General features: G+C 32.5%; 3 protein-coding genes and 1 non-coding gene across 4 annotated transcripts; 3 read left to right on the top strand and 1 right to left on the bottom strand.

The window, feature by feature from the left end:
• The first annotated feature begins 355 nt into the window (after nucleotides 1-355).
• Nucleotides 356-2697, top strand: LOC21400683. The gene is made up of 2 exons (XM_010113366.2): nucleotides 356-1035; nucleotides 2214-2697. Exons 1-2 carry the CDS (start codon nucleotides 466-468, stop codon nucleotides 2532-2534), a joined length of 891 nt encoding a protein of 296 aa, XP_010111668.1. The 5' UTR covers nucleotides 356-465; the 3' UTR covers nucleotides 2535-2697.
• Nucleotides 2698-4560: 1863 nt separating this feature from the next.
• On the top strand, nucleotides 4561-6958 carry LOC21400682 (28 kDa ribonucleoprotein, chloroplastic). The gene is made up of 4 exons (XM_024175562.1): nucleotides 4561-5178; nucleotides 5301-5402; nucleotides 5991-6266; nucleotides 6595-6958. Exons 1-4 carry the CDS (start codon nucleotides 4690-4692, stop codon nucleotides 6664-6666), a joined length of 939 nt encoding a protein of 312 aa, XP_024031330.1. The 5' UTR covers nucleotides 4561-4689; the 3' UTR covers nucleotides 6667-6958.
• A 1676-nt stretch (nucleotides 6959-8634) lies between these two features.
• On the bottom strand, nucleotides 8635-13611 carry LOC21400680. Its single transcript, XM_024175580.1, has 8 exons — nucleotides 13323-13611; nucleotides 11594-11706; nucleotides 10671-10973; nucleotides 10239-10466; nucleotides 9829-9918; nucleotides 9587-9645; nucleotides 9021-9171; nucleotides 8635-8943 (listed from the first exon to the last, which is right to left on the bottom strand). Exons 1-8 carry the CDS (start codon nucleotides 13474-13476, stop codon nucleotides 8872-8874), a joined length of 1170 nt encoding a protein of 389 aa, XP_024031348.1. The 5' UTR covers nucleotides 13477-13611; the 3' UTR covers nucleotides 8635-8871.
• Nucleotides 12006-12077, top strand: TRNAT-UGU. Its single transcript has one exon. It is a non-coding gene; the product is annotated as a tRNA-Thr (tRNA).
• Nucleotides 13612-25423: the final 11812 nt, after the last annotated feature.

Genomic DNA, 25423 nt, shown 5'->3' with positions numbered 1-25423 from the left:
ACGGCGGATACCTACTGGTATCTTTAAGGTTATATTTGGTATTTCAAACATTTTGAGATAATGTGGCTCTGACAATTTCTGCAGGAAAAAAAAAAAAAAAAAAAATTCTCTTCACAAGCCAATCCAACCCTAGAATTTGTACTGTTCCTGTAAAAAGCCCTAAATTTTACCTCAATTCTTCTCACAAGGCTCGAGCACTGGTAGATGCTGGGTCCACAAACATGACAATCAGCTCAAGACCCATCCCACTATAATGGGCCTAGGTACTATTTGTAGGCCCAAAAGAAGATGAACAGAAGCTTCTCAAATTTGCTGACAGCCATTAACGTGTTATCTTCCACCATATGCATTTCTAAGCACTTATCACTCCAATTTCCACATATCTTCAACATTCAAGAAATTTTGAAACAAAAAACACATACCCCAAAACATTTTTTTTTTTTTTTTTTAAAAAAAGAAAGAAAAATGTTCAACATTCGTTTAAACCCCAAGTTAACAATCTCATCATCTCCTATATTCAAACCCAAAAGTAGTTCTTTCCCATCAAAAGTGAAGATGAGCAGTACCAGTACATCCAGCGAAAACAACCCAACAGACCAATCATCGTCATCATCATCATCATCATCATCATCATCATCAGCTGCTGGGAAAGTCAAACGTCTCGTTCTTTCCCAAGAAGAGAGAACAAAGCTGAACCCGTATTCGGACAGGGACTTCTACGCTTACCCGCGGTTCGTCACCCACGTGGACGACGGCTTCATTTCGACGTTGACCGAGCTCTACAGAGAGAGACTGAGGCCTGAGTTTGAAGTTCTTGATTTGACGAGCTCTTGGGTTAGCCATTTGCCCGGTGAGGTTAAGTACAAGAGAGTGGTGGGACATGGGCTTAATGCGGAGGAGCTTTTGAAGAACCCTCGTTTGGATTACTTCTTTGTGAAGGATCTGAATGTGGATCAGAAACTTGAGCTTGAGAGTACAAGTTTTGATGCGGTGTTGTGTACCGTTAGTGTGCAGTACCTGCAACAGCCCGAAAAGGTTAGCTTTTTCAACCATAATTCAAACTTTTTTACTGTAATATAAAAAAAATAAATTTATTTCCGTTCAAATTTTCAATTCAAACCGCCACTACCTAGTCTATGAGTCACCAACAGAAAGATATGCATATTGAAAGGAATGTTAGAAATAAATTTTTAATGACCATGAACGAGGCATGTTTGGTAAAGGGATTCGTTCGCCGATTCGAATCATGATTCGTGGTTCTCTACAGTATTTTCTCTCATAAAAAATACACGTAAATTAAAAATGATTCTAATCACATGGTTCTAATCCATAAACTAAACGGGTGAAAAACAGTTATAATTTGTCTTGTATTGCAGGGGTAAAAGTGAAATACACGTAAATTAAAAATGATTCTAATCACATGGTTCTAATCCATAAACCAAATGGGTGAAAAACAGTTATAATTTGTCTTGTATTGCAGGGGTAAAAGTGAGAGTTTAAAGAAAAAAATGGTTAGGCCTATTAGCTCTGTATATTTGCAAGTGGTTTTCCTCCTGATCAGTTCATCTCATCAAGGACTCCGCATAACATAAGTTCCAATTGAATTTTCATTGTTCACTTTAACTCATCAGTTTCATTGCATTTTGTTACTAAAATTAGTTCATTTTTATAAGATAAACGGTGCACATAATTGAAAACACAGCTTCATTACACATCATAAAACTAAAACATAACTCGTTACTGTTGGGGATACAAAGTTAAGACAAAACTATAATTTCGGTTTTATAGATATTACAGAATTTTGACGCATATGCGTTCTTGATATTCATATAAAAACTTTTCGTCATGTTTATTATTGATTTTATAGAACTAAAATCACACGCCACTAGATTTATGACCTTGCATCCAAATGGTTGTCCCATCCCAGTTAGTACTTACAAAGCAAGAGTGAATTAGCAAGAAATTGCAATTCCTCAATTAACTTTTTCTTCTCCATGGCATAGCCCAACCACTTCTTGTACTATAATGCTGCATATTTTCTTGACTATGAATGTTTAATAATGTATTTCTGAGTTTTTGGTCAAAAACACACAGCACACAAAAGCATCACTGAATCTCAAGCAAAGAAATGTGGGGAGAAAGTGCTACATTTTCTGGAAACAGAAGAATCGAAACTCGAAAAAGCAATCTTACTGACTAAATTCCCCCATTAGGTGTTTGCAGAGGTGTTTAGGGTGCTAAAGCCAGGAGGGGTTTTCATAGTGAGCTTCAGCAATCGAATGTTCTACGAAAAAGCCATAACCGCGTGGAGGGACGGGACCGAGTACAGCCGGGTACAATTGGTCAATCAATACTTCCAATCTGTTGAAGGATTTACACAACCTGAGGTCATTAAGAAATCACCAGCTGCTAATACTGCTCAAGGAGATCAATTGCCCTTCAGTTGGTCCCTGGGATTGCTGGGAATTATCCCTGCTTCAGACCCTTTTTATGCAGTTCTAGCTTACAGGAACTTCAAGCCTGTTTATGAATGAATTCCAGAGATTCAAACATGGAAGTGAAGCCATGGTGTTTGATTCAACATATTCCATTTACAACACTGTTCTTGATCATGAATCTCTGTATTCTATTTTGTTCTTTCTTCTACACTTGAAAATATACAATGAATATAAGCTAGAAAAATGTACTATTGAAGTATTAGTATTGGAATATAATGAGTTTTCTTTCAATCTAATGACATGAAATGTGAGCAAATTAAGAATGAACATCACTGTCTATACCAAGATGTTCTCTGCCCCACCATAGTTTGTGGCTAATGCAAAGAAATTAATGGACAAGTACTAGTATCTATCTTTAAAATAAAATTTTTTTTAAAAAAAAGAGAAAAAAGAAAAGATAGCCCTGTAAAGTTTAGTAGCTAGGTTTATCCTTGATTATAAAACATTTATTTTTTAGTTAAGCTCTGTTTGTAACATTTCTGGAGAATGGAGATGAAACTTTCGAAATCTTCTTTATGACATTGTTGAATGGTTTTAACTTGAAAACTGTCATAGTTTTATCCTCTACTTTGTTTTGAAAATGCAAAAAATCTCAAGGGGTTGAGAATGATCTACATAATGAGTGCAGCATTAAACCAAAATGAAGTTTTGTTTCTTACTGAACTCAGAATTTCAAACAAAGCACGCATAGAATAGATAGAATTTCAAACTCTCCAATCTCCTCAAAAGGAGTACTGTGATTAAGATAAAATGGTGATTAATTGTAAGGCTAATCCACTTGGGAGTTGAGGACTCATTTTAAAGCAATATTAAAGATTTTACTTACAAGTTTCATCTCAATTTTCTCAGTCCTTAAAAAAAGAATTGTTGACGTCCTCAAATTCCTATACCCCAAATATTTTAAAAACACACACAAAAAGAACGGCAGATTCAAATTAATAACAACTCGATCAAACAAAAGAAATAAAGTGGAATGAATTTTGCGTTTGAGAGGCCGCAGATTCAATCTCGCATTGTATTAAAGACGTGAAATTCAACGGCAGGTTAAATTGCCAGATGTGGAGTTCAAAACTTTTTTCTTAGAAACGTTTCGTTATATGACAATAAATCTCCCATGGTCACACTTATTTTCTTCTGAACATGAGCCAGTTTGGTAATGTTTTCAAAATAGTTTTGTTTTCGGTACAAAAATAAAAATGAGATTGTATTAAAAATCATTCTAAAGTCGATTCTGAAATTACGTTTGGTGGTTTTTCAAGAGATTGATTTGAGTATGATAAAAAAGTAAAATCGTGTTTAGTTACATTTATGTTTATTTTGAGTACATGCAATTAATAATCTTAAATTAATATATTAAGTAATTAATAATTGATAATATTTAGCAAATAAAAATTAATATATTAATAATATAATAATAATAGATAAATTATCATTAATGAGTACATTAATAATTAAACTACATATATAATAAATTAATATGATAAATAATTAAAAAATAGTAATTAATAAGTAATTATAAGTAATTACTATGATAGTGATAGTAATGCACTCACATTACTTAGATTATAAGTAATTAATTAGTATATTAAGAAAAATAATTAGTATATACATAATTTATTAATATTTCATTTACTATTTAAATTATTAACTTTAAGTTACATAATTAAATAATTAGTTAATTAATTACTAATGTTTATTTAATAATCTATTATTTGATATATCACGTGATTAATTTTTGGTAATTATTCTTTTTATTATGATTAATTACTAATTATTATTTATTATTTATTATTTATTAGTATATTATATATTGATAATTATAATTTAAAATTAAATATTAATTGAGTAATTACTATTTATAATAATTAAATAATTATTACCTATTTATTAATTATTAATGAATATATAATATAATTAACAATTAATTATTAATTATTTAATATACAAGTATTAAAAAATGAAAACAAAAAAAAAGAAAAATAACTTTCAATAAAATCATTTTCATTATTTTTTATTTTCAGTCTGTTTTTAAAATTTTTAAACAAACACGATTTATCTCCTTCTCATTTTTCACCTGCAAATCCTTGGACCGTCCTAAAGCTTATGTGACCCAGCACCATCCCTTCTCTCTCTCTCTCTCTCTAACTCCTTATCCTCTCTCTCTCCCTTCTCTTCTCTCTCTCTAACCACCATGCCTTCTGCAACGAATGCATTATCAATGGCCGAGAGCTGTTTGGCCTCAGCACCAGTCTTCTTCACCCCCAAAACCCAACACCCATTTCTCTCAAAATCCTCAATCAAACTCCCCAACCAACATCTCTTGTCATGGCCATGGCTCTCTCTCAAGCCCAAGTCTTCGTCTTTTCGCATAGTCCCACTCGTTGCTCCGACCTCGGACTGGGCTCAGGAGGAGGACACGGAAGAGGAAGAACAAGGCTTAGATGCTCGCGCTTCTTCCGATGAAGGCGAGAATTGGGGAAACGAGAGTTCTGGCAAAGGAGACTTTGTGGGAACTCAAGAGAAACAAGGAGGAGAAGAAGGAGAAGGAGAAGGAGAAGGAGAATATTATCCTGAGCCACCAGAAGAGGCCAAGCTCTATGTGGGTAATTTGCCTTTTGATGTTGATAGTGAGAAACTTGCTAATCTCTTCAACCAGGCTGGGATTGTTGAAATTGCTGAGGTAAAACCACCCCCACAAAAAAATTATCGAAAAAAAGTTAATTGTTTTTGTTGAACTATGTTTGTGTTTGTGTGATGAGAATTTGTTTTTTGTTTTTTTTGTTGTTGTTGTTGTTTGAGTAGGTGATTTACAATAGAGAAACAGATCAGAGTAGAGGGTTTGGGTTTGTGACCATGAGTACTGTTGAAGAGGCTGAGAAAGCTGTGGAGATGTTCCACCGATATGTAAGCACTCTATTTTTTTTTTTTTTTAAATGTAATCTTGATTGTTATTCTCTAAAGATGAAAATAGTTCAAATGCTAGATTGCATTGTTTGTTGTAGCACTATAGAATGTTGCCTAGGACAAGAAAGGGATGAATTAGAGGATATCACTGAAGAGTTGGAATATAAACATACCACTATTGTTTCAAATTTAAGTCTGATTTTCACATCAAAGTGGCACAGTTGAATAACTGGACTTCAAAAGTGGTATACAACCTAATTTACACCTAAGAAAGGGTTTGTTTCGTGCATGTTGTATACTTGTTCAGTTCAAAGAAGTAAACATATGGCCCATATACTTCTCACCTAGTGGCGAGGCACTACTCTGCGATGAGTCGTAAATTCAGACATCTTGAGTCCAAATCCTAGTGCAAGTTTAGTCACCCTTTTGCGTTTAACCGTTCAAACATTGGTGGTGTTGTTTTTAATTTCCTTTTGCTCAATTGAAAGCTTTCACTTATTAAAAGCTAAAACTTACCATTCAGGCATAAAGCACAAACAACGTGCATCATAACTCAGTGGTCTAAGAGTCCATTTGTTTGTGTAACAGGATTTAGATGGTAGATTCTTGACTGTAAACAAGGCTGCTCCTAGAGGGTCAAGGCCCGAAAGAAGAGTGAATGAACCTTCTTTCAGAATCTATGTTGGTAACCTTCCATGGCAAGTAGATGATGCCCGTTTGGAGCAGGTTTTCAGTGAACATGGCAAGGTGGTAAATGCCAGGGTAGTTTACGACCGTGAATCAGGGCGCTCACGAGGGTTTGGCTTCGTCACAATGTCTACTGAGACAGAAGTGAATGACGCAATTGCTGCTCTTGATGGACAGGTTGTTCCCACTCCCACCATTTCTTTTAATTTAAAGTTCGAAGTTTCTTCTTTGTAATGTAAACCCGCGTAGAACAAGTCAATCCAGATAACCATAATGCTTTCAGAAGATGAAGATCTCATTTGAGAAATTAATCAAGCTTTTTTAAGGGTTCTAGTTCTATGTAGTATTTGAATTCCTCTAAGATAAAGGACATATAGTTATGGATCCTTATAACTAACATGACTAGACTTCTCTATTCTATTAATCCAAAAAGAATAAACATTTGTTATCAAATTTATGGAGTGATAAATTATGGAGACTGATTTATGTTTTTCTTGGTATTCAGAGTTTGGATGGAAGGGCAATCAGAGTAAATGTTGCTGAACAGAGGCCAAGGCGTAATTCGTTTTCATTTTAGATAGAATGTTATTCTATGAGCCTTGCGGTTGTTGTATAACTTTTGGAGAGAGATTCAGCATTTTATACTTTGTTTAATTTTAATTTATTATTATTATTATGTACTTATAGTGTCACCAGAAAGCTTGATGTGGAAGGATGGAAATTTCTTGTCAGGTCCTATTTTCCCCATATTTTCTTCTGTCATAGTTGATCAGTCAAATGCAGTTAACTTCCACATGTAATAATATTTCAGGGAAGTATTGCAACTTTATATTGATTCCCGAACTTTTGATTTTCGTATTTTTTTTTTCAATGTTCATTTTCGTTAACCTCTGATGAATTTTGGTTGTATCCATTAACTAGAAGGAAAAGAGAAAGGTGAATTCTTGCTCAAAGAAAAAAGAAGAAAAAGGTGAAATTTTAGTGTTTACTGTCGTTTATTGCTTAAACGACATGGTGGTCTCAGATCACCACGTGAAGTATTCAACTACACACTCCTCGCCTCGCAGTTGTGTTGAGCACACTTTTGGAGCGTGGAAAGCAAGGTTTCCTATCCTTAAACACATAAACACTTACCCTATGTCGAAACAAACCATGATTCTTGTCGCTTGCGCGGTCGTGCACAACTATATCCAAATGTTCCAAGAAAATGACAGCCTTCTAAACTGCTTCAATCAAGATGGGGTACCGGTGCGTGAAATTAATCCCGAGTCTGTTGAAGACGATGATGACAATGAGGACTTGGAAATTGATGAAGTTCCTGATGGTCCAGCGGTGCGTTCGAATAGAGCCAGTAATGCGGAGATGGGGCAATTCAGAGATGTGATTGCTGCTGAGATGTGGAATGCTTACCAAGTACGCCCATGGTACAGGTAGAACTTTGGTCTTCTGTGGTGCACTACAATTTTAAAATTAGTGATGTTGTTACTGTTTATCTACGTTATGGGGTAAGAATGTAGTACTTATGTATTATCTATTATTTGTGTGGCGTTGTACTACTGTTTCTTATGAACTAATGTTTTGTTTGTGTTTCTATTTCTAATGTGGTTGCATTTGTTTCTCTTTTTTCTATAATTTTTTTCCCACAAACTGATTGCCATTCGCAGGAGAAAAGAAAAAGAGGAAAAAAAAAAAAAAAAGAAAAAAAAAAAAAAAAAAATGAAACAACAACAATAACAATTGGCTACCCAAATACGTAATTAACAAAATATATATTTTGGTTCCCATTAAAACACCGCAGGCAAAGAATGCCTAATAAAAGAACCTAACGTTATCAAAAAAAAATTTTTAAGTAGAAAAAAGAAGAATTCTTTTTAATAATATAGGTGTGCTATTACCAAAAAAATATATATATATGGGTGTTGTTTATTTTTAATGCAATGTCAATTTTTTTTTATTCTTAAAAGTATTTTTTTTAACACAATTACCACTAAATTCACAGTTAGAATTGTTTTCAAACCAAACACCAGTTCTGTTCAGATTTACAATTCGCAACTCTCATCCAAAAACTAATTCGAATTATATTCTATGTTCGAGTTAAAACTTTAAATATACATCCAAACCCCAGTTCGAACTACTGTTTAAATCAAACTATTCAGATTTTTCAGTTCAAATATAAAAATTTAAATCAACATAATTCAAACTAACAAATCAGGGCTAAATTCCCCCCTTCTTGTCAAGTCTCCTGTCTCCAAAACAAAATTCCCCCCTTCTTGTCAAGTCTCCTGTCTCCAAAACAACATGTCGTTGTCTGTTTAACTTTAAAATTATATTTGTCTGTGGTATATAGTTTCCTGTCGTTTTATGTGAATAATGACAATTTTAGTTGCCGTTTGAGTGGGAAAATGACGTTGTCTCTCGTGATCACAGTACGTTGATACTTTTATCACTTATAAAAGAACGTGACACTTCTTATCTAAATTTTGTTTCACGCTAGATTACTTCAAGGGCGCATAAGTAAAATGAACAGAAGTCCACACATGGCGGATGGCTAAACTCTCTTATGTACTTCAAAAAGATGTACTTTCCAGCTTATGTGTTCAAACCATCAGGGTTAGCAGTAAGATTTGAACACAACATGGAGCGTTACCAAAAATCAAGAATCCAACAAACAGACTCATTTCCAAACTTCAGAAAGATGTACCGAAAATTTTGATGCTCCTAACGACAGTCTAGTTGTAGAAAACTTTTTTTAGTTAGTAAGATACAATGTACATGCTGAGATCTATAAGGAGAGCTTCCTAGCTTTCTCGATCGCTCTGACGTAGTAATACAATCTCCAAAGCGTTACAATATTCTGCAAAAGCAAGATGCAACAGAAGATTAGAATATACAAAGAACTATATAAAGCATATCCATATGCTCTTCCCGTACCTCTTTTTCAAGATCTACATGAATGTCATCATCAGATTTTTCATCTCCCCGCTTGCCACGTTTGACAAGTTCTGCAACACGGTCAAGATTTTCACGCGGCAATGCCTTAATCATCTTTTGAAGCTGTTTTTTCTCAGCAAAGGTCATTGGCCTGTAGATCACAGATAATTTTGAATTAGGTAATGTACTGATCGTAAAAACATTTGAATAACCCTTCAAAAAGTAGGAGAGAATTAGTTCTAAGTGAACCTACACTTGGTAATATATTTAAGCCTTGTGAATGGACCAAACATTTTCACTACAAATCTACAATGGTGTTAACAAAAATTGGTACGTCGTTGGAATACACCGTATCTTGACCCGAGCCTTAATTAAACTTTCTCTGTCTCTATCTTACCATTCCTTAAGTATTTGGTTAATAGTTCTAAAGTGGATTGCATAGTGCATTTTATAGAACTTGAACATCCCCACGGTAATTTGGTATTTTTTAGATTTTGAAAGATGTTACTAACAAAATGCAATTGCTAGCTGAAGAGAATAAAACTTAAGCAATAATCAACCACTACCTGCAGGTGGACATCGCATCATCAAGAAGTGTCTCAAGCTGCTGCTGCATGTGCCCTAGCTGAACAAACAAACAAAAAGTCTTTTCACTCCTACATAATCACCTTAAACCACTAAGACTCAAGCTCCAAGTTTCCTGTCAGTTTCAAAATATTTGATTGTTGAAAGAAATAAAACAGTTGGATTGAAAGAAAAAGAGTACGCACTTGCTTCTATTTATTAAGGAGTAAATTCTTAGAGTTACCTTTGCAGATAGTTCATCACTAAGTTTCATCATCATCTTGTCAATCTCATCGCTATCATTCTCTAGAATGAACTTCAAATCATCATTCACCTGAAAAACAAACGTATGGCTCAAGGTAAGATACCCCATTTGTAGTTCATGTACTACGAGTGTTGACCACACAGTTGGACACACATTTCCCTTCTACCAGTTCTACCTATTTCTCTTGCTTTTAATATGATTGAAAGATAAAAGTTAATTTAGCTCCTTTACATCCTCAACAAAGGATTCACTTGAAAAACAATTCAGTCCAACAAAAACTGACCAAGACAACCAAATGCAACAATGCTTTGATTTTATCAAGTTCACCAAGATCAATCTGAACTTGCATTATTTGCCTTAAGAGACACATAATAGATGACGTTAGTGACCTTAGACTCCTCTGGACCAGCAGCTTCTGCATTGTCGCGACAAGCAGAATTTTTCTGAGCACTTGAAAGTCGAGGAAGGCTAGTTGAAGTGTAAGAAGAGCAAAGTTTCAGTTTCTTGGAGGGAGGCTGACCCTTGTCATCTTCAGATTCTGCCCCACTTAATCTTGACAAACTTTTTTTTCTTCGTTGTGTCTGTACCCCGCTCGTTTGTATAACAGAACCTTGCATCTGCAATAGCATCATAGACACTATTTATTACTTAACTCATAAAATAGAATGATCAAAACTTGATGATAAATGAATAAAAACAAAATTAGTTATTATCCAAAGACTGAATTAAAAGAAAAAACAATACATGAATCTACAAGCATACTTGACTTTCTTTCATCATACAAATAGGAGGAGAAAGAAAGATACAGAAACCAAGAATACCTCATTAGCTTCTGCATTAAGAACAACCGCACTTTGTTGAAGCAATGTCTTCAATTTTTCTCTTTTGAAATCCGACAGCTTAATACCAATTCCATTACTAAATAAAGAATCCCCCTTGACCTCATCAAATCCTCTTCCCGGTAACTCGGGAGTTTGGGAAGTCAAAGGCGGACAATTTTCATCCTCTGATAACAGCTCTTTAACTTGACATGTATAGTAACCAAAGTAATCAGGTCCATCCCTATTACGTTCCTCAGAAACACCTAAAGCCTTTGAATCTTTTGACATAACAAACAAAGCCTTCTACAACACAAATCACCACTAAGCTTATCAGGCAGAAGGGTGACCATAAATCATTACCAAAAGTAAATGGCAATCTTTTTCATTTTTGAATAAAGAACGTAAATGGCCATTGATCAGAACACGGCCAATGAATCCGACAAACAGAAATTCTATACATATAAATACAATTTATCATCTTGATAATGCAATCACCATATATGTATATTAAATCTTCCAGTAGAAGAATGGAACGGATTTTTTCTTTTTTTTCATGCATGTGGTGATTGATGAATAGTTCATAGTTGTGCTCATATATACATATACAAATACTCTAGGGCACGATAAGTAACAAGAGAATATTATTCTACGAAATATGTGAAAATGACTCTTCTACTTCAAGAAATCTTCTTTTACGCTTGCCCAGAACAAGATTTTTATCTCCAAAACACATAATCAAGAATTATTTCCATCTTGCATTTAGATACACAATAGAAATGGTAATGTTCAGGACTCAAGGAGTACTTGTGCTTCGATATTTCCTACCGCTTTCCTTCGACTTTCTCGCAAACCAAACAGAAAAAGAAAACTGAAAAAGTTTAAGAGAGAGAGAGAGAGAGAGAGAAAGCAAAGAGAAAACTTACGGTGGAGTCGAAAAGCTCGTTGATGGGAGAGCGTGGCAGTTCCAGAATCGACAGAGCAGAGAAGAAGAAGAACAGGATGATGATGATGAGGAAATTATTAATTATTATTTTTGCTGAGCAGGCAAAAAAAAGAAGAAGAAATTAGCGGCCCAATTTCGTATTATTGAAAGGCAAATACATATTCTATTCTTAAATAAGATAATTATTAGATATTTTATCCTTACATACCAAATTTGGAGTTTTTATTTTTCTTACTTTACTTAATTCAATTGCTTTAATATCTTCTGCTAATTTTTTCTAAAATAGAAAAGATCATTTTGAACAGAAAAAAAAAACCATTAAAACAGTTTATAATAGAAGGAAATTTGGTATTATAGTTAATAATCAAAACTGACGAAACTAAGACAAGCAAGCCCCTATAGCTCAGTGGTAGAGCGTCAGTCTTGTAAACTGAAGGTCTGTAGTTCGATCCTGCATGGGGGCAGATATTTTTTAGCTAGCCAATTCTTATTAATGATATTTCATCTTTTTATTATTGTTAATCTTGGTTTGAAAATATTATTTTCTATGGTTTTATTATTAGGCAAATAATCCAATAATATTATGGAGCAAATTTATCATATACATGTTTGCACTATGATCAAACAGTTAAAAACAATAATAAGCTTTTGAAAACGAAAGACGTTAAAGTTTTGTAGGAGTTGAAGAGTAATGGCTTAAAAAAAAAAAAATATATATATATATATATATATATATATAGTGGTACTAACAAACAATTTTGTTTGGAATAGAACACCATTGGAATAAGAGAGAAGTAAGAAAAGAGACATTTTCTCAATGTAATACAAACAAATTAGGAGTAGCTGAAAACACAACCAAAGTTTTAATAATAATAATAATATACTAGATCTATAGTAGATAGATTCGAGAAATATAAACTCCAGAATTATGAGAAAATAAAACGGATATTGAGAACATATCTTAATTTGTGATCCAAAACCACTTAGATAAATGAATCTAAGAAAATTGATCCCTGTCTCTTGATTCTTTTATTTCAGAGGAGCTCTCTTCAGTTGTGGAAAATTTTTAGTACATGACCATTTTCCCTTTAATGACCTAGTTTCAATAAAAAGCAAAATAATAACAATTATTATAATGATAAGAATGTTCTGCTTATAATAACAAATATTATCTAGCTAGAAATTTCTTATTTACATTTATTGTTTTTGCATACAAATATAAATATCGCATTCGTTATTGTATAAGCAGAATAATGTCCAAGGGTGATTGCGGATTTAAAAGAGTAAGAAATTTTGCTCTTATGAAAGTTGATTTGCAAAGGCAATAAAAAAAAAACTATGCATAAAAGAATCCTTCACACATATATATATATATATATATATATTGAGGAAATCCATATTCTTTTCTAGAAACAACCATTTAACTATTTTTATTTATTACAGTGAATCGTTTGTTAGATCCACCTTGTCATTTTTACAATAATTTAATTATTTATTCGGGTGGAATAAAGCTACCATTTTTATTTTGAAATAAACATAAATTATTAGAAAATTACAAGTCGTTTTTTTGATTACTTAGGCAATTTGTTTTGGTCCAATCAAATGGCACAAAAATTTGGAAGGACTACTAGATCCCTCATAAACAAACACATCGTTGACACTGAGCGAGGGTAATTCAGTCATTAGACATACACAGTCACTGCACTTACCGAGGTGGACATAGAGAGCGGAAAGCGGCCGCACAAAACCCCTTCCGACTTCAATGGCTTCGACGATCCAAAAGCTCCTCAGAAAGTCCCCGCCGACAAAAGTTTTTTCTGCTCTACACCGCCAAGCGGAGCCGAATCTCACCGTACCCTTCATTTTTCAACAACCCCATCACAACGAAATCAAATCAGATCCTCATTTGGGTCATATCCCAATTCACAAACCCAAAACCTTTTCTGGGTGCGGAGATACCGGAAGATCTGGTACCTTTCTCGTGGATATATCCAAGCTTTCCATTTGGGTTTTGTCTAAACCCAATTCCGTTAACTGGGTCGATCCCATCTGAGGCCCAGGACGTGGTGGTGGTGGGCTGATAGCACGAAGACGAATAGGAAGAAAAAGATAAACAAACGTAAGTACAAGAAGTTGATGAAGCGGCTCCTGAGATAAGACATAAGGCTTGTGTTTTTGAGTAAAATTTAAATAAAAAAAAATTTAAACTTAAATTATAATTTTATTTGAGTTTATGATTATTTATAAAATTTGAGTTTTAATTTGAGTTTAAAGTTAAAATTTGAATTTAAGTTTTTTTTTTTTAATTCTAACTTTATTAAAATACTATTAAAATATAAATTTAAATTTTGACTCACTCAAAAAGATTCTCAATTTAATTCATAATTCAAATGTGCACATTTAAACATAAACTCAAGTTACAATTTCAATTCAAATTATAACTCAAACTCAATTTAAAATCATAACTTAAATCATCCTAACTCAAAAAAGTAAAAAAATCACCCCTTAGTCTCTTGCTCTATTCCTTTAGGTGAGATTTGAAAAGATTGTTCAGAGCTGATTTGGGTGGATTGTCATTTTTGGCATTGAAAAAATAAGCACTTTTTCAGTTCACATTACTGATAAGTTTGAAATTTATTGTGTAACTTGTAATGGTCATAGATATTTACGTGTAGAACTGCTCCATAATATGAATCTGTCTTGATGGAAAATGAACAGAAGATTTTTACTCAATAGTGGAAATAATTTAGATTGGGAAGAGCTAGCTCTGAAATGCTGATGATCGTGACTTGTGTCCAAGTACTTGGTGTTGTGCAGTGGCGGAGCGAGGTTTTTGTTTTAGAGGGCAAAAATTAAAAATGTGAAAAATGTTATAAACGTTATTAGTCGGTTGGAATCACATTTTATACTTGTATATTTATCAATTTATTAAATTTTTTAATATGTGAATTAAAATTTTTATGGATTTTAATTTAAAAAGATTTTGAAAAAAAAAAATGCATTACTTTAACAAGGGTAAATTAGACAAAAGATATGTATGTGTAAATAGTAATTGAGATGATTGTTTGAAAAAAAAAATGCTTAATTAGAGACACATTTGGGAAGTGAAATTTTAAAGGGTCATTTAAATTTTTCTTGTGAGACTCACTTTTTTGATATATATATATATATATACATATAATAAAGCTTATATGAAAAAAATATACTACAAGGACAAATTTGAAAAAAGAAAGTTTTAATTAGAAGAAATTAAAGAAAAATATGAAAAGCCCAAAAGAACAATATAAAAAAACCCAAAAGTAAGAAAAAAAATATTTAAATTAGATTTAGTGGGGATATTATGAAATTTTTGTTAATGAATGGGATATATTTGGAAAAAAAAACTTGAAAATCTATAGGGTGAAAATTAAAAAACCAAAAATTAAAGGGGGTGTAAGGGGGCATATATGAAAAAACTTGAAAATATATAGGGTGAAAATCAAAAAAATAAAAAATTCAGGGGGGGCAAGCCTTATCTCCCTCCGCCCCTAGTGTTGTGAATAAGAATATTTTTCCCCCGGCAAAAGGAGGTCATCTCTTAAGTTCAATTTAGTTTGAACTGAGATTGATAAGTATGCAGTTTGAATTATATTTCTTGATTGAATTGAGTTAAACATTCCAATTTAGAGTTTAGCTCCTCCCTCAAGTTTAACTTTTCAAACCATTTTTGAACAGTAAAAAGTGTCAACTTTCTTTGTTTTTCACACCAACCAAATACAAATTCAAATTTTATTCTTGTTCAAATTAAAACTTTAATTACACATCCAAACGTCAATTCAAACTGTAATTTAAACTACACGGTTTGAATTTTTTTATCTAAATTAAAAAGTTCAAGCTAGCGAACTAAAGGGGGACTTATTTTGTTATGGAGGTGCAAGTCTTGATTCCTTTCTTGGAGTGGTTAAAGTTCATTTTTTGAATGACATTTGAAGATTTCTTAGCCCCTCTTTCATTTGGCTAAAATTCCATATCCATATATTGTGCCTTGGGTGTTTTTGAATGGACATTTAGATGAATGAACAAAGTCTTTTGTTGGCACATCATGGTATCATAGTGTACATATGTTGATTATTGTGATCTTGGGAAGGAAATAGAAACATAGATTGGTACATAGACATAAGTGGAGGTAGAAATATTGGTACATAGACACAGTAGCGGAGCCACTTGAAGATGAACGGGGGCAGCTGCTTTCACTCAAATTTTTTTGAAAAAATTATTACTTTTAAAAATTTTAAAATTTTACACTTAAACCCTCACTGAAATAATATATGTTCTCACTAAAATAAATTTTTTTTTATATGCTCAATTAAGATAATTTGTTAAAAAAAATTTAGTATACGCTCTCATTGAAATGAAAAGCTGACTCCGCTACTGCATAGACATAAGTGGAGGTAGAAATCACACAACGGACTCTTGCCAAAAGTAGTTCTTTGCAAAATCATGATGTGGGAATTGGCTATACACTCTCAAAACCTTAGGCTCAAATTGAGTGTGTGTGTGTGTGTGTGTATGTTTCTGTAGTCTTTGCATCCATGTGTGACGGGATTTTGAGAACACAGATGGAGTTGCTGCCCTAGAAAATGTAAGAAACAAAGTCATTTGACGATGTAAAGAAAATTTATTGGTTTTGAAGCCACCTTATATGTTAAGTGTACACGGCAAAAAAATATAGTTTGGGCAGATTAAAATTGAGTTCCTCAAAACAGAGCACAAGCTCTCCTCCCCCGATTATGGATTGGCCTTGACCCTCTTCTTCACTCTTCATCTTTGCACTGAAAATTCTTCTTTCAGTACATTCTCAATAGGATATAGTTGGATTGTATGTTAAAAGATGATAGCTTAAATCAATAGCTGTGAAATTTTTCGAAATTATGATGAATGGTGAAAGTAAAAGTTCCTGAATTTTGGAGCTTTCTTTGTACGGAATCCTTACCGATAGTGGTACTCCGAGTTCAAAACAGAGTTTTGCGTGCTTTTCATTTTTTATGTTCATTTTTTTTGAAAAAATACCGTAGAGTTCTCAGTGAATTTTTGTACAGGAAGTCTTGTTAAAGTTGCAAGAAAGAGAAAAAGTCATAAATTCCTAAATGAATGCCATGCATTGGGTTGGGTCGCATGAGCAGCTTCTAAAGAGGGCAGAATTTCATGTCTTGTGGGTTTAGATAGCTTGCTTGCTTCTATTCCAGCCTCTGTGTTAGTTTTACTTTCTTTTCTTTCTTTTCTTTGTAGTGATATTTTTTTTTTTGTTGAAATATAAAAAATTATTGTTAGCACACCTCTTAATAAGTTAAACTTTTAAGATAAATTATTCAAATTAAAATGATATCAGAGTAAGAGGTTTTGAGTTTAAACCTGTTATATTCACATTCTTTAAATTGTCATTATGTATTGAGTTTTTATTATGTTTTAAGCTTAGCATTTAATATTCACGTGTTAGAATTTTCAATAAATATATAATTTAGAAAAAAATAGAGAATTTACTTTTAAGAGTGCATGAGTCTGGACTTTTATTCCTTACTCTTAATAAATACCATTTTATTAGTATAATTATTTGACTAAAAATGTTATGAATCAAGAGTAAAAAATAAAAACCTCGACTCATGCACTTTCAAATGCCTATCAATTTATCCTCACGATTGTCTATTATTGAGTTATTGACCGCAATCATATGATTTGAAACAAGTGACCCTTGTGAATACAGGGTGGAAGGAAGAAATCCTCCCATAATATCCAAGTTGGATGTCATATATCACTTCTAATTTAAATTGTGCGTTTGTGGTCAATAAAAGGTACATAGAGTGCCCCCACCGTATAAATTTCCTCTTGTAGATAGTGCGGGCCCGTTTAGTTCGCTGATTCGAGTTGAGATGTGACTTTATGTGATAGTTTTTTACTGTAGTAAAAAAGTTAGATGTGACTGTTTCTGAGAGCTTTTTACTATAACAAAACTCAAATTTTAAACTCGAATCGGTGAAATGAACGAGGCCTATATCTTTTGGAGGATTATTGATAAGAGATAATTATTAGCAGTTAAGTGGATTATGTCGCTTGATAAACTTCGTGAGCTCCAATTACAGGTGGATCATCCTAAGTTTCTAATATTTCTTAATCTTCCCCTGGGTTAAAATGGAAATGCAATTGCCAATCTTACATTCTTAGGGGACAGAACAGAATTTTACATCCATCCATGGCCTATAGAGTTTGAAATCATCTTGCTTTTTAGGTTTTTACCCCTGAGCAATGCTTTATATAGTAATTGGTAAATTTTGGAGTATTTGGATTCTACTTTGGAAGTTAGACGCCAAAACGAACAAGAACTATTCGGTACTAAGATGAATGGTCCCTGCTCATATCTCCAGCTTTTTAGCTCTAAAGTTATCTGTCCCACTCTTTCTTCCTTTTCCAATTCCTTGTTCATTGCAGGTTTTCTGTTATTCAATATTATAAACTCCCTTTGGTAAGAAATAATGAAACAAAGAGGGATAGAAATTCTGGTATGAGAAGCAAAGAAAAAAAGTGCTTGTTTGATAGATGGGTTTGAACCCGGTTTAATAGTGTTTTTTCTCGTAAAAATTTGATGAATTCTTGTTCAAACTATCCACGAACCAAACGGGAGTGTTTAGCCAAATGACTATTTTCTCGACTAACGAATATAATCTGTATATAAAATTGAGGACATGTTAGTAATTTGACAGGTTAATAATTGAGGACTAATTTGGGCATAGTGAACTTTCACTAAATGAAGGCCAATTTTGATTTTAACATTCCCTTTTCTTCTTTATGATAAGGAAGTGACTGGAATGAGAGGCCCTGCTCGTCCCCATTAAAATTAATCGATGCAAACAATTTCAAAACAATAATGTGAAGATAGAAAAGTAAATAGAAAAAGTTATACAACTTTACACTTTCCGGCTCAAAGTCAAACTAAAAAATTCCTCATTCGGGAATACGACTATATGAGCTTCATCATCATCATCATGGTTTACAACGTTTTGACCGTTCCATCAGCTGAAACGACTCTCATGTTCATGTCATTGAAAAATAAATAAATAAAAACAAAAGAAAATCCTCCACGTAATGCGTCTAATGGACTTTCATCCGAGCACTGTTTTTGGGACAAGAAGTCTCTTCGATTAGCCACCCCAAAAATTGTGCTTATTACATTCACAATGACACTGTGTAATAATAATGTTTCTAAAGGTAATTTCTTATTGAAATGCCAACGTAAATTTTGGCTCAAGACAGAAGAAAAAGGGAAAAAAATTAATAATAATAATAGGAACTAAAGTAGGAATTAGGACATCATGACATAAAATAATGATTACTTGGTACTATGGAATAGATGCGAAGTGATTCAGAGCCTACCTTAATCACTGGAATTTTATTTAAGTTCAAAAATCTTCATATATGCCTATTAGTAGTCAAGTTTAAGCTGCTAAATTTGTTTAATCATTGTCCTGAATCTCCATGAACCTTCTATAAATAACAGAAGCTATCTTGATTGGCTAAGAAAAAAACTCTTTAACACCGAACAAATACATGTACCTATTGTTGTCACAATTTTTCTTGACTATGACACACACATGTACATCACACACACATATATAATGTGTGTATATATAGATAGATATGGGCGGGTTGACATCTTGCGTGGCCACCATGTTGGCGTTTCATCCATAAAACCAGCAACATACAACGTGTCCAGAGACCTGCATACAGAAGCAATCGCCTGTTTCTAAGCCTCCACTGATCACTGCCAAAACATTGATGTTCGAATGCTGCCCACTCGCCGTGGGCGCACTCACACCGTCGCGGGCTATGTTCGCTATCACCACCACCACCACCACCACCATAGTGCTCCATTCTCATGGCATAATGGCAACGCCTCTGATGTAGGCACCATATTTGCCTACCTCATTTCTTTGAGCTCCCAATTATGCGTCAACAATATCATGGGGTACTTATAGTACTCTGGAGCGTGCTTTTCGGATATCTCGTTTCAAAGTTATGGTTCTGCATAATGCCATGCTCTCTGGTTTCACAGTTTTGTGTCTCACTGTTGAGTCTTACTGGTTTCACATATATAAGGTATGTATGTACTGTATAACACTTGTATTTTGTACAACTCTCTTGTCAACCAAAAAAAATAAAAATCGCTTAGTATGCATATGTCTTGCTTCTTTTAATTTGCTTCGTTTAGCAATTATTTTGATATAACTAGAATTGTGATTGTGCAGAATATCGACAAAATTCCACTCGTTGATTGTCCTGTTTTTGTCATTCACGTAAATTTTTTTTTTTTTTTTTTTTATGTGTATGCTTATAAGTTAGAACTTGTTGTCTTGATTTTTTACTATCACCTAATTCCTAGCAAACTGAAGATGTAGCAAGAGAGTAAAATCTATATATATATATATATATATATTATGCATGTGATTAGTTATATTAATATGTATGCGGGGAACTTCTGATAGAGTTAATCCTATCACTCACACCAAAAAACTGTGGTCGGTGGTAGCTGAGTAGAGACAAGTGCGCACCGCTGTGGATAGAAAGAGGCCACAATATAATATTCATCATCTCTTGAACTTCTTGTCAACTCTTGATCAACATCCGAAGTCGGTTCCTCCATATATATAGTTTTTCTTATAGTGCCAATGAATACATCTATTACAATCCTTAATAAAGCAACAGTTTTAACTTGGGTATAATGTACACCTAAAATGTTGTCTACACTAAATAAATAAACATATAGCTAGGTTTTGTATTTCATGATATATATATGTTCAGCATCCCTTTTGTAAATTCACTATTTTGTTCTTTTAGTAATGTTAAACATCACTAAAATGCAGAATTCTTAATTGGTTAGAAATGCAGAATCAACGACGATCAATTACACTGAAAATATTTTAAAATTATTTTTGTACTTTAAGAAAATAGCTTTTTCGTGCTTTTACTCATTGAACTTTTAGTGATTGATAAGTTGTTTCTCAAACTTTTAATTATGACTAATTACTTAAGTTTAATAAATTATAAGGTGCTCCCAAATTAATGAGGACCTTAAAAATTTAGAGAAAAAAATACGTCATCATATACGTGACATGACGAGCTAAAGTAGTAAAGTTCGCGCAATGATTTTTCAAAACTAAAAGTTTAAGATACAATTTGCTAAATCATAAAACGTTCCGGAATAAAAGTACCAAAATACTCTAAGAAGTAAGAAACATAAACAATACAAGTAAAAGTTTAAGATACAATTTGCTAAATCATAAAACTTTCAGGAATAAAAGTGCCAAAATACTCTAAGAAGTAAGAAACATGGACAATACAAGTACTAGTTTAACTTCTCCATCCCACTTCAGTCGACATATGTGTTTGAATATTGTGGCAAGTATACATATGAATATATGCATATACATATATATATATATATATAGAGAGAGAGAGAGAGAGACGTAGAATATAGGTTTGTTAAGGAACAGGAAGTATGATTGGATGAGCTAAATATATAAGAGCTGTTGAGGACGACTATACAGGCAGAGGGCTGTCTGTCTGCTGGTGCCTGCATGATTTCATCTGCTGGTGGTTCCCACTGTTGTTGACAAAGGAGACATTGGACAAAACTCTCCCATTCTTATTTTTTTAACCTTATTCCATATATATATATATATATATAATCACTTCTCTCTCTGCTTATAGTGGTCACCAGCACCACGCTAGCTAGCTAGCTAATTTGCTTTGTTTCTGATCTGCCTTGATCTACTGCCATTCAGAAAAGAGAGCACATAAAAAATAAAAAAAAATTATGTGGAGTTCTTTCCGTGATCTGGACAACGTACGGCAGTGAACTTAATTTCAAACCTTGGATTCTTTTACCTTTGCTTTTATAGCATGCAAAAGCATGGAATATGGAATCCTTGAAATATATATATATATATATCATGGTGTACTGTATATATATATATATATATATATCATGGTGTGCTTACAGTAATTTAACAATAGATTGTGCCATTTTGTATTGTGAACTCTGAGATGACTTAATTAAACATGTTTAGCGGTTTCTAATTTCCTTTAGTCATCAAAATGCAAGTTAATTGTTTTATGGTTAATAGAGTATCTTTATCGCTGTTATGTATTTTTTTTTTTAGGTTAGATCATATTAAATTCGTATTAAAATAGAAATGGTATGTGATCCAAAAAACCACAATACCGATATCTAATTATTCATAGAAGGAAAAAAATTATTAGGATTGTTCTCACTCATGCCTCCTAAATTTTAAAATTATTCTCACTTTGTCTCCTAAATTTTTATAAACTCAATTTATTTTGAAAATTACAAAAAAGACAGTATTTAACACTAATTCTAATATAGAGTGGATTAAAGTGAGTTTAATTCAAAATGTAAAAGATAAAGTGTGACTTTTTGGCCATGTTTAGAATTGATCCCATTTTTATTTTTTACATTTTTCGAGAAAAAAAATGAAAACGTTTTCAAAATGACGTTTTGCACAATAAAAACGAAAAACGGAAATAAAAATAATTTTTTAATTTAGTGTAAAATGAGAGAGAAATGATAAACGACTTTTAATCATTTTTTTTATTTTTTGTTTTTGTTTTCTCCTCTCTTGAGCAGAGAGAGAGAGAAAGAAAGATATTAATTAATATTTTTACACTGAAAATAATCTATTGATAAAATTATCAAACACACTTTTGAAAATGATTTCTATCTAAAATTAAAAATGTTTTCATTTTTATTTTCATACAAAAAATAAAATTATTTTTAAAATGAGTTTCAAACGCGTCCTTTAAAATTCAGAGAGTGAATAAAGAAGAACACTAAAATTTAAAGAGGCATGTGAGATTAATCCAAACTATTAACTTACTAGATATTTAATTTTGAAAGCATATATACTGCAAGTTTTTTTTTTTTTTTTTTTTTTTTTTTTCTGGAATTTTTTTTTTTTTTTTTTTTTTTTTTTTTTTCTTTTGGGATGAATTGACAGATCTGCTAGCTGCAAGACATGTGTATGATACGTGTGTTGATTTGATAATTACAATAACAAGGAGATAGAGCTAAGATGATAAAGACCCACCACCATCTTTAAGTCTTTCCCTTTCGACTGCACAGTGCATACACTATCATGGACCCCATAACGGCACAGACATCCTTTTATTCTGTCATTGGCTCCATTTGTTGGGTTATGTCTTGTATTATATATATATATATATACTAGTCCTCATCACATCACAGTCCTACCAGTAAGGTTAGTGTTTGTCTAATTGTGACCTTGATTCCAAGCTTACCCACCTGATTTTAGGCTCCATAAAGATAAAAGTGTGGTCGATATCGAATATTGTGTATATCTATATATATATATATATATATCATATGTGTGTGTGTTTGGTGTGTGTAAGCTGGGTCGGTCATAATAGTTGTATATAGCAAAAACACAACGTGAGTTTTGACTGAATGACTGATTTGCATGTGCAATCTAATTTAAAGATCCCCTATGAAACTTTTTCTGATAATTTCTTGTCTTAGGATTCCTATAGAGTAAATGTCTCAATTTGTGCAAAGATTGGTGACAATCTGTAATGGCCAACCTTGCTCTTTTTTTTTTTTTTTTCTCTCCAAGTGTTGGATGAGGAAATCACATGAAATGAAGTCCACTTTAGCCTGTAGTGTGATCATTCACCTTAGAGTTATTGTTGCAACAATTACTTTATTCTAGGTTCAACAAATCATTATTAGAGTATGCAAGTATTTATATAATTAAACTTTCTCTTCAAGCTATAGGTGATCATGTATGCCCATTTCTACCTACTTTCCCGAAGAAATAATGATGATAACTATAGGAAAATGCATGTATTCACAGCCATTGCTTCATAAACTGTTTCTGTTATGGTGACAATATCAGTATGAGAGAGTCCAAAAGGTACTATTAGTTGATACAGAGAATAATTAGAGAAGAAGCTATTTATGGTTGGGTTATATATTTTTCTGGCGCTACATAAATACAGGTAAATTTTCATTAATATAATAAAAAAAAATTATGTAAAATTCATAATTTATACAAATATGACGATTTAAACAGAGTGCTAAGTCTTTTTTTTTTTTTTTTTTTTTTTCATATTCTGTCCTAGAATTCTATTTTCCAAAAATCCAAATTTGAGATGTTTGGAGTTACGACTCGTTCTAAACTAATGAGATCTATAGTGTCACATTGTAACCTAATTTGGCTTACGAATCAAAGTTGAAACAATAAAGCATCTTTTATAGAACTTTATGTCCGCATTTTCTGAGAAAGGGAAATGTGGACGTGTATTGTGGAATAGCTATTCCAAAATAAAGTTTCAAACCTTTTTGTCCTTTGATAAAAAAGTGTACCACTAATAATAAGTTCCTCTTTGCTACACCATTTTGAACATTTTACTGTGTTATTTGCCTTCATGGGTAATACTATTATTAGTCGGAATAGAAATTAATCACTCATCACTGGGTCCAATCCCAATAAAAATTCAATCTTAAAACATCTTGAAAGCTATTCGTTTGTCCTCTTTTATTCCAAAACCGGGTCCACTTTTAAAGAACAAGATTTGGTCAGACTGATTTGTGTCCATTTATTCAGTTTGGTTCATACTCGCTTAAATTTAGTGGCTTTTAAAGTACTAGACGACATCAAGTCTCAATTAGGAGTGAATTCAATATGTAGTAGGACTATTTCATTTTGTTTAAAAAATAAGTTCAAAAGAATAATTTATCTGTTGACAAATGATAGGTTAAATGCTAGCATGTTTCTTTTTATAAGAAACTTGTAGTCATCACATTAAAAATCAATCATATGGTATAGAGCTCAACCGAACTTGGTTAGCTTTTCATGCTCTTCTAGCTTGAGTATCTTAGTTATAGATGTGTTTGGTTGGAGGGACAAATAATGAAGAGGGAGAGAGAGGGGTGAAGGGAAAGAAAGGTAAAGGCAGAGGCGTGCCTAATCCGTCATGTGGTTGGAGAAGGAGAAGACCGAGAGGTGAGGGCGAGGAATTAAAGGGGTTGTTCTTTTGTAACGAAAATCATAAAAAGTTTGAACTCGAGTTATAACTTTATTTAAATTCATGTTTTTTTTTTTTTTTGTTGTAAAATTTGAGTTTAAACTCGAGTTTGGGGCTAAACTCAAGTTCAAGTTTCCCCTTCAATTCGAGTTCATAAACTCGAACTCAAGTTAATAAACAATATATTTTTTCTATTCTTAAAAATATCATATATTTTTCGTTTTAATTCTTATTGAGACGATTTTTTTATGCATTTACAACGAAAAGACGAATAAAACCTCACTCATATACCCTATTAAAATTTTTCATCACCATTGAGTTTTTATTAAAATACTATCTAAATACAACTTTAAGTTTTGACCCACCCAAACACAAACTTAAAAAGATTTTTAATTCAAATCATAACTCAAATGTGCACATCCAAACACAAACTCAAGTTACAACTTCAACTCAAGTTATAACTCAAACTCAACTTAAAGTCATCACTCAAATTACCCTAACTCAAAAATACAAAAGAACAACTCCTAAATTTCCCTTCATATCACCAAATTGAATCCTTCCACTAATACAAGAATCAAGGAATCCATCAAATTCAAACCAAAAAGATTATTATTTTACCATTTAAAAATTTTATTAATAAATAGTAAAATAGCAATAATATAACTAACCTCCATCCTTTTAATCCTCTCTTTTTCTTATCAAACAACATAAAATATTA

Source organism: Morus notabilis, unplaced genomic scaffold, assembly GCF_000414095.1.
Source record: "Morus notabilis unplaced genomic scaffold, ASM41409v2 Scaffold168, whole genome shotgun sequence".
NCBI lineage: Eukaryota > Viridiplantae > Streptophyta > Magnoliopsida > Rosales > Moraceae > Morus > Morus notabilis.
This window is presented reverse-complemented; position numbering and strand designations above follow the sequence as displayed.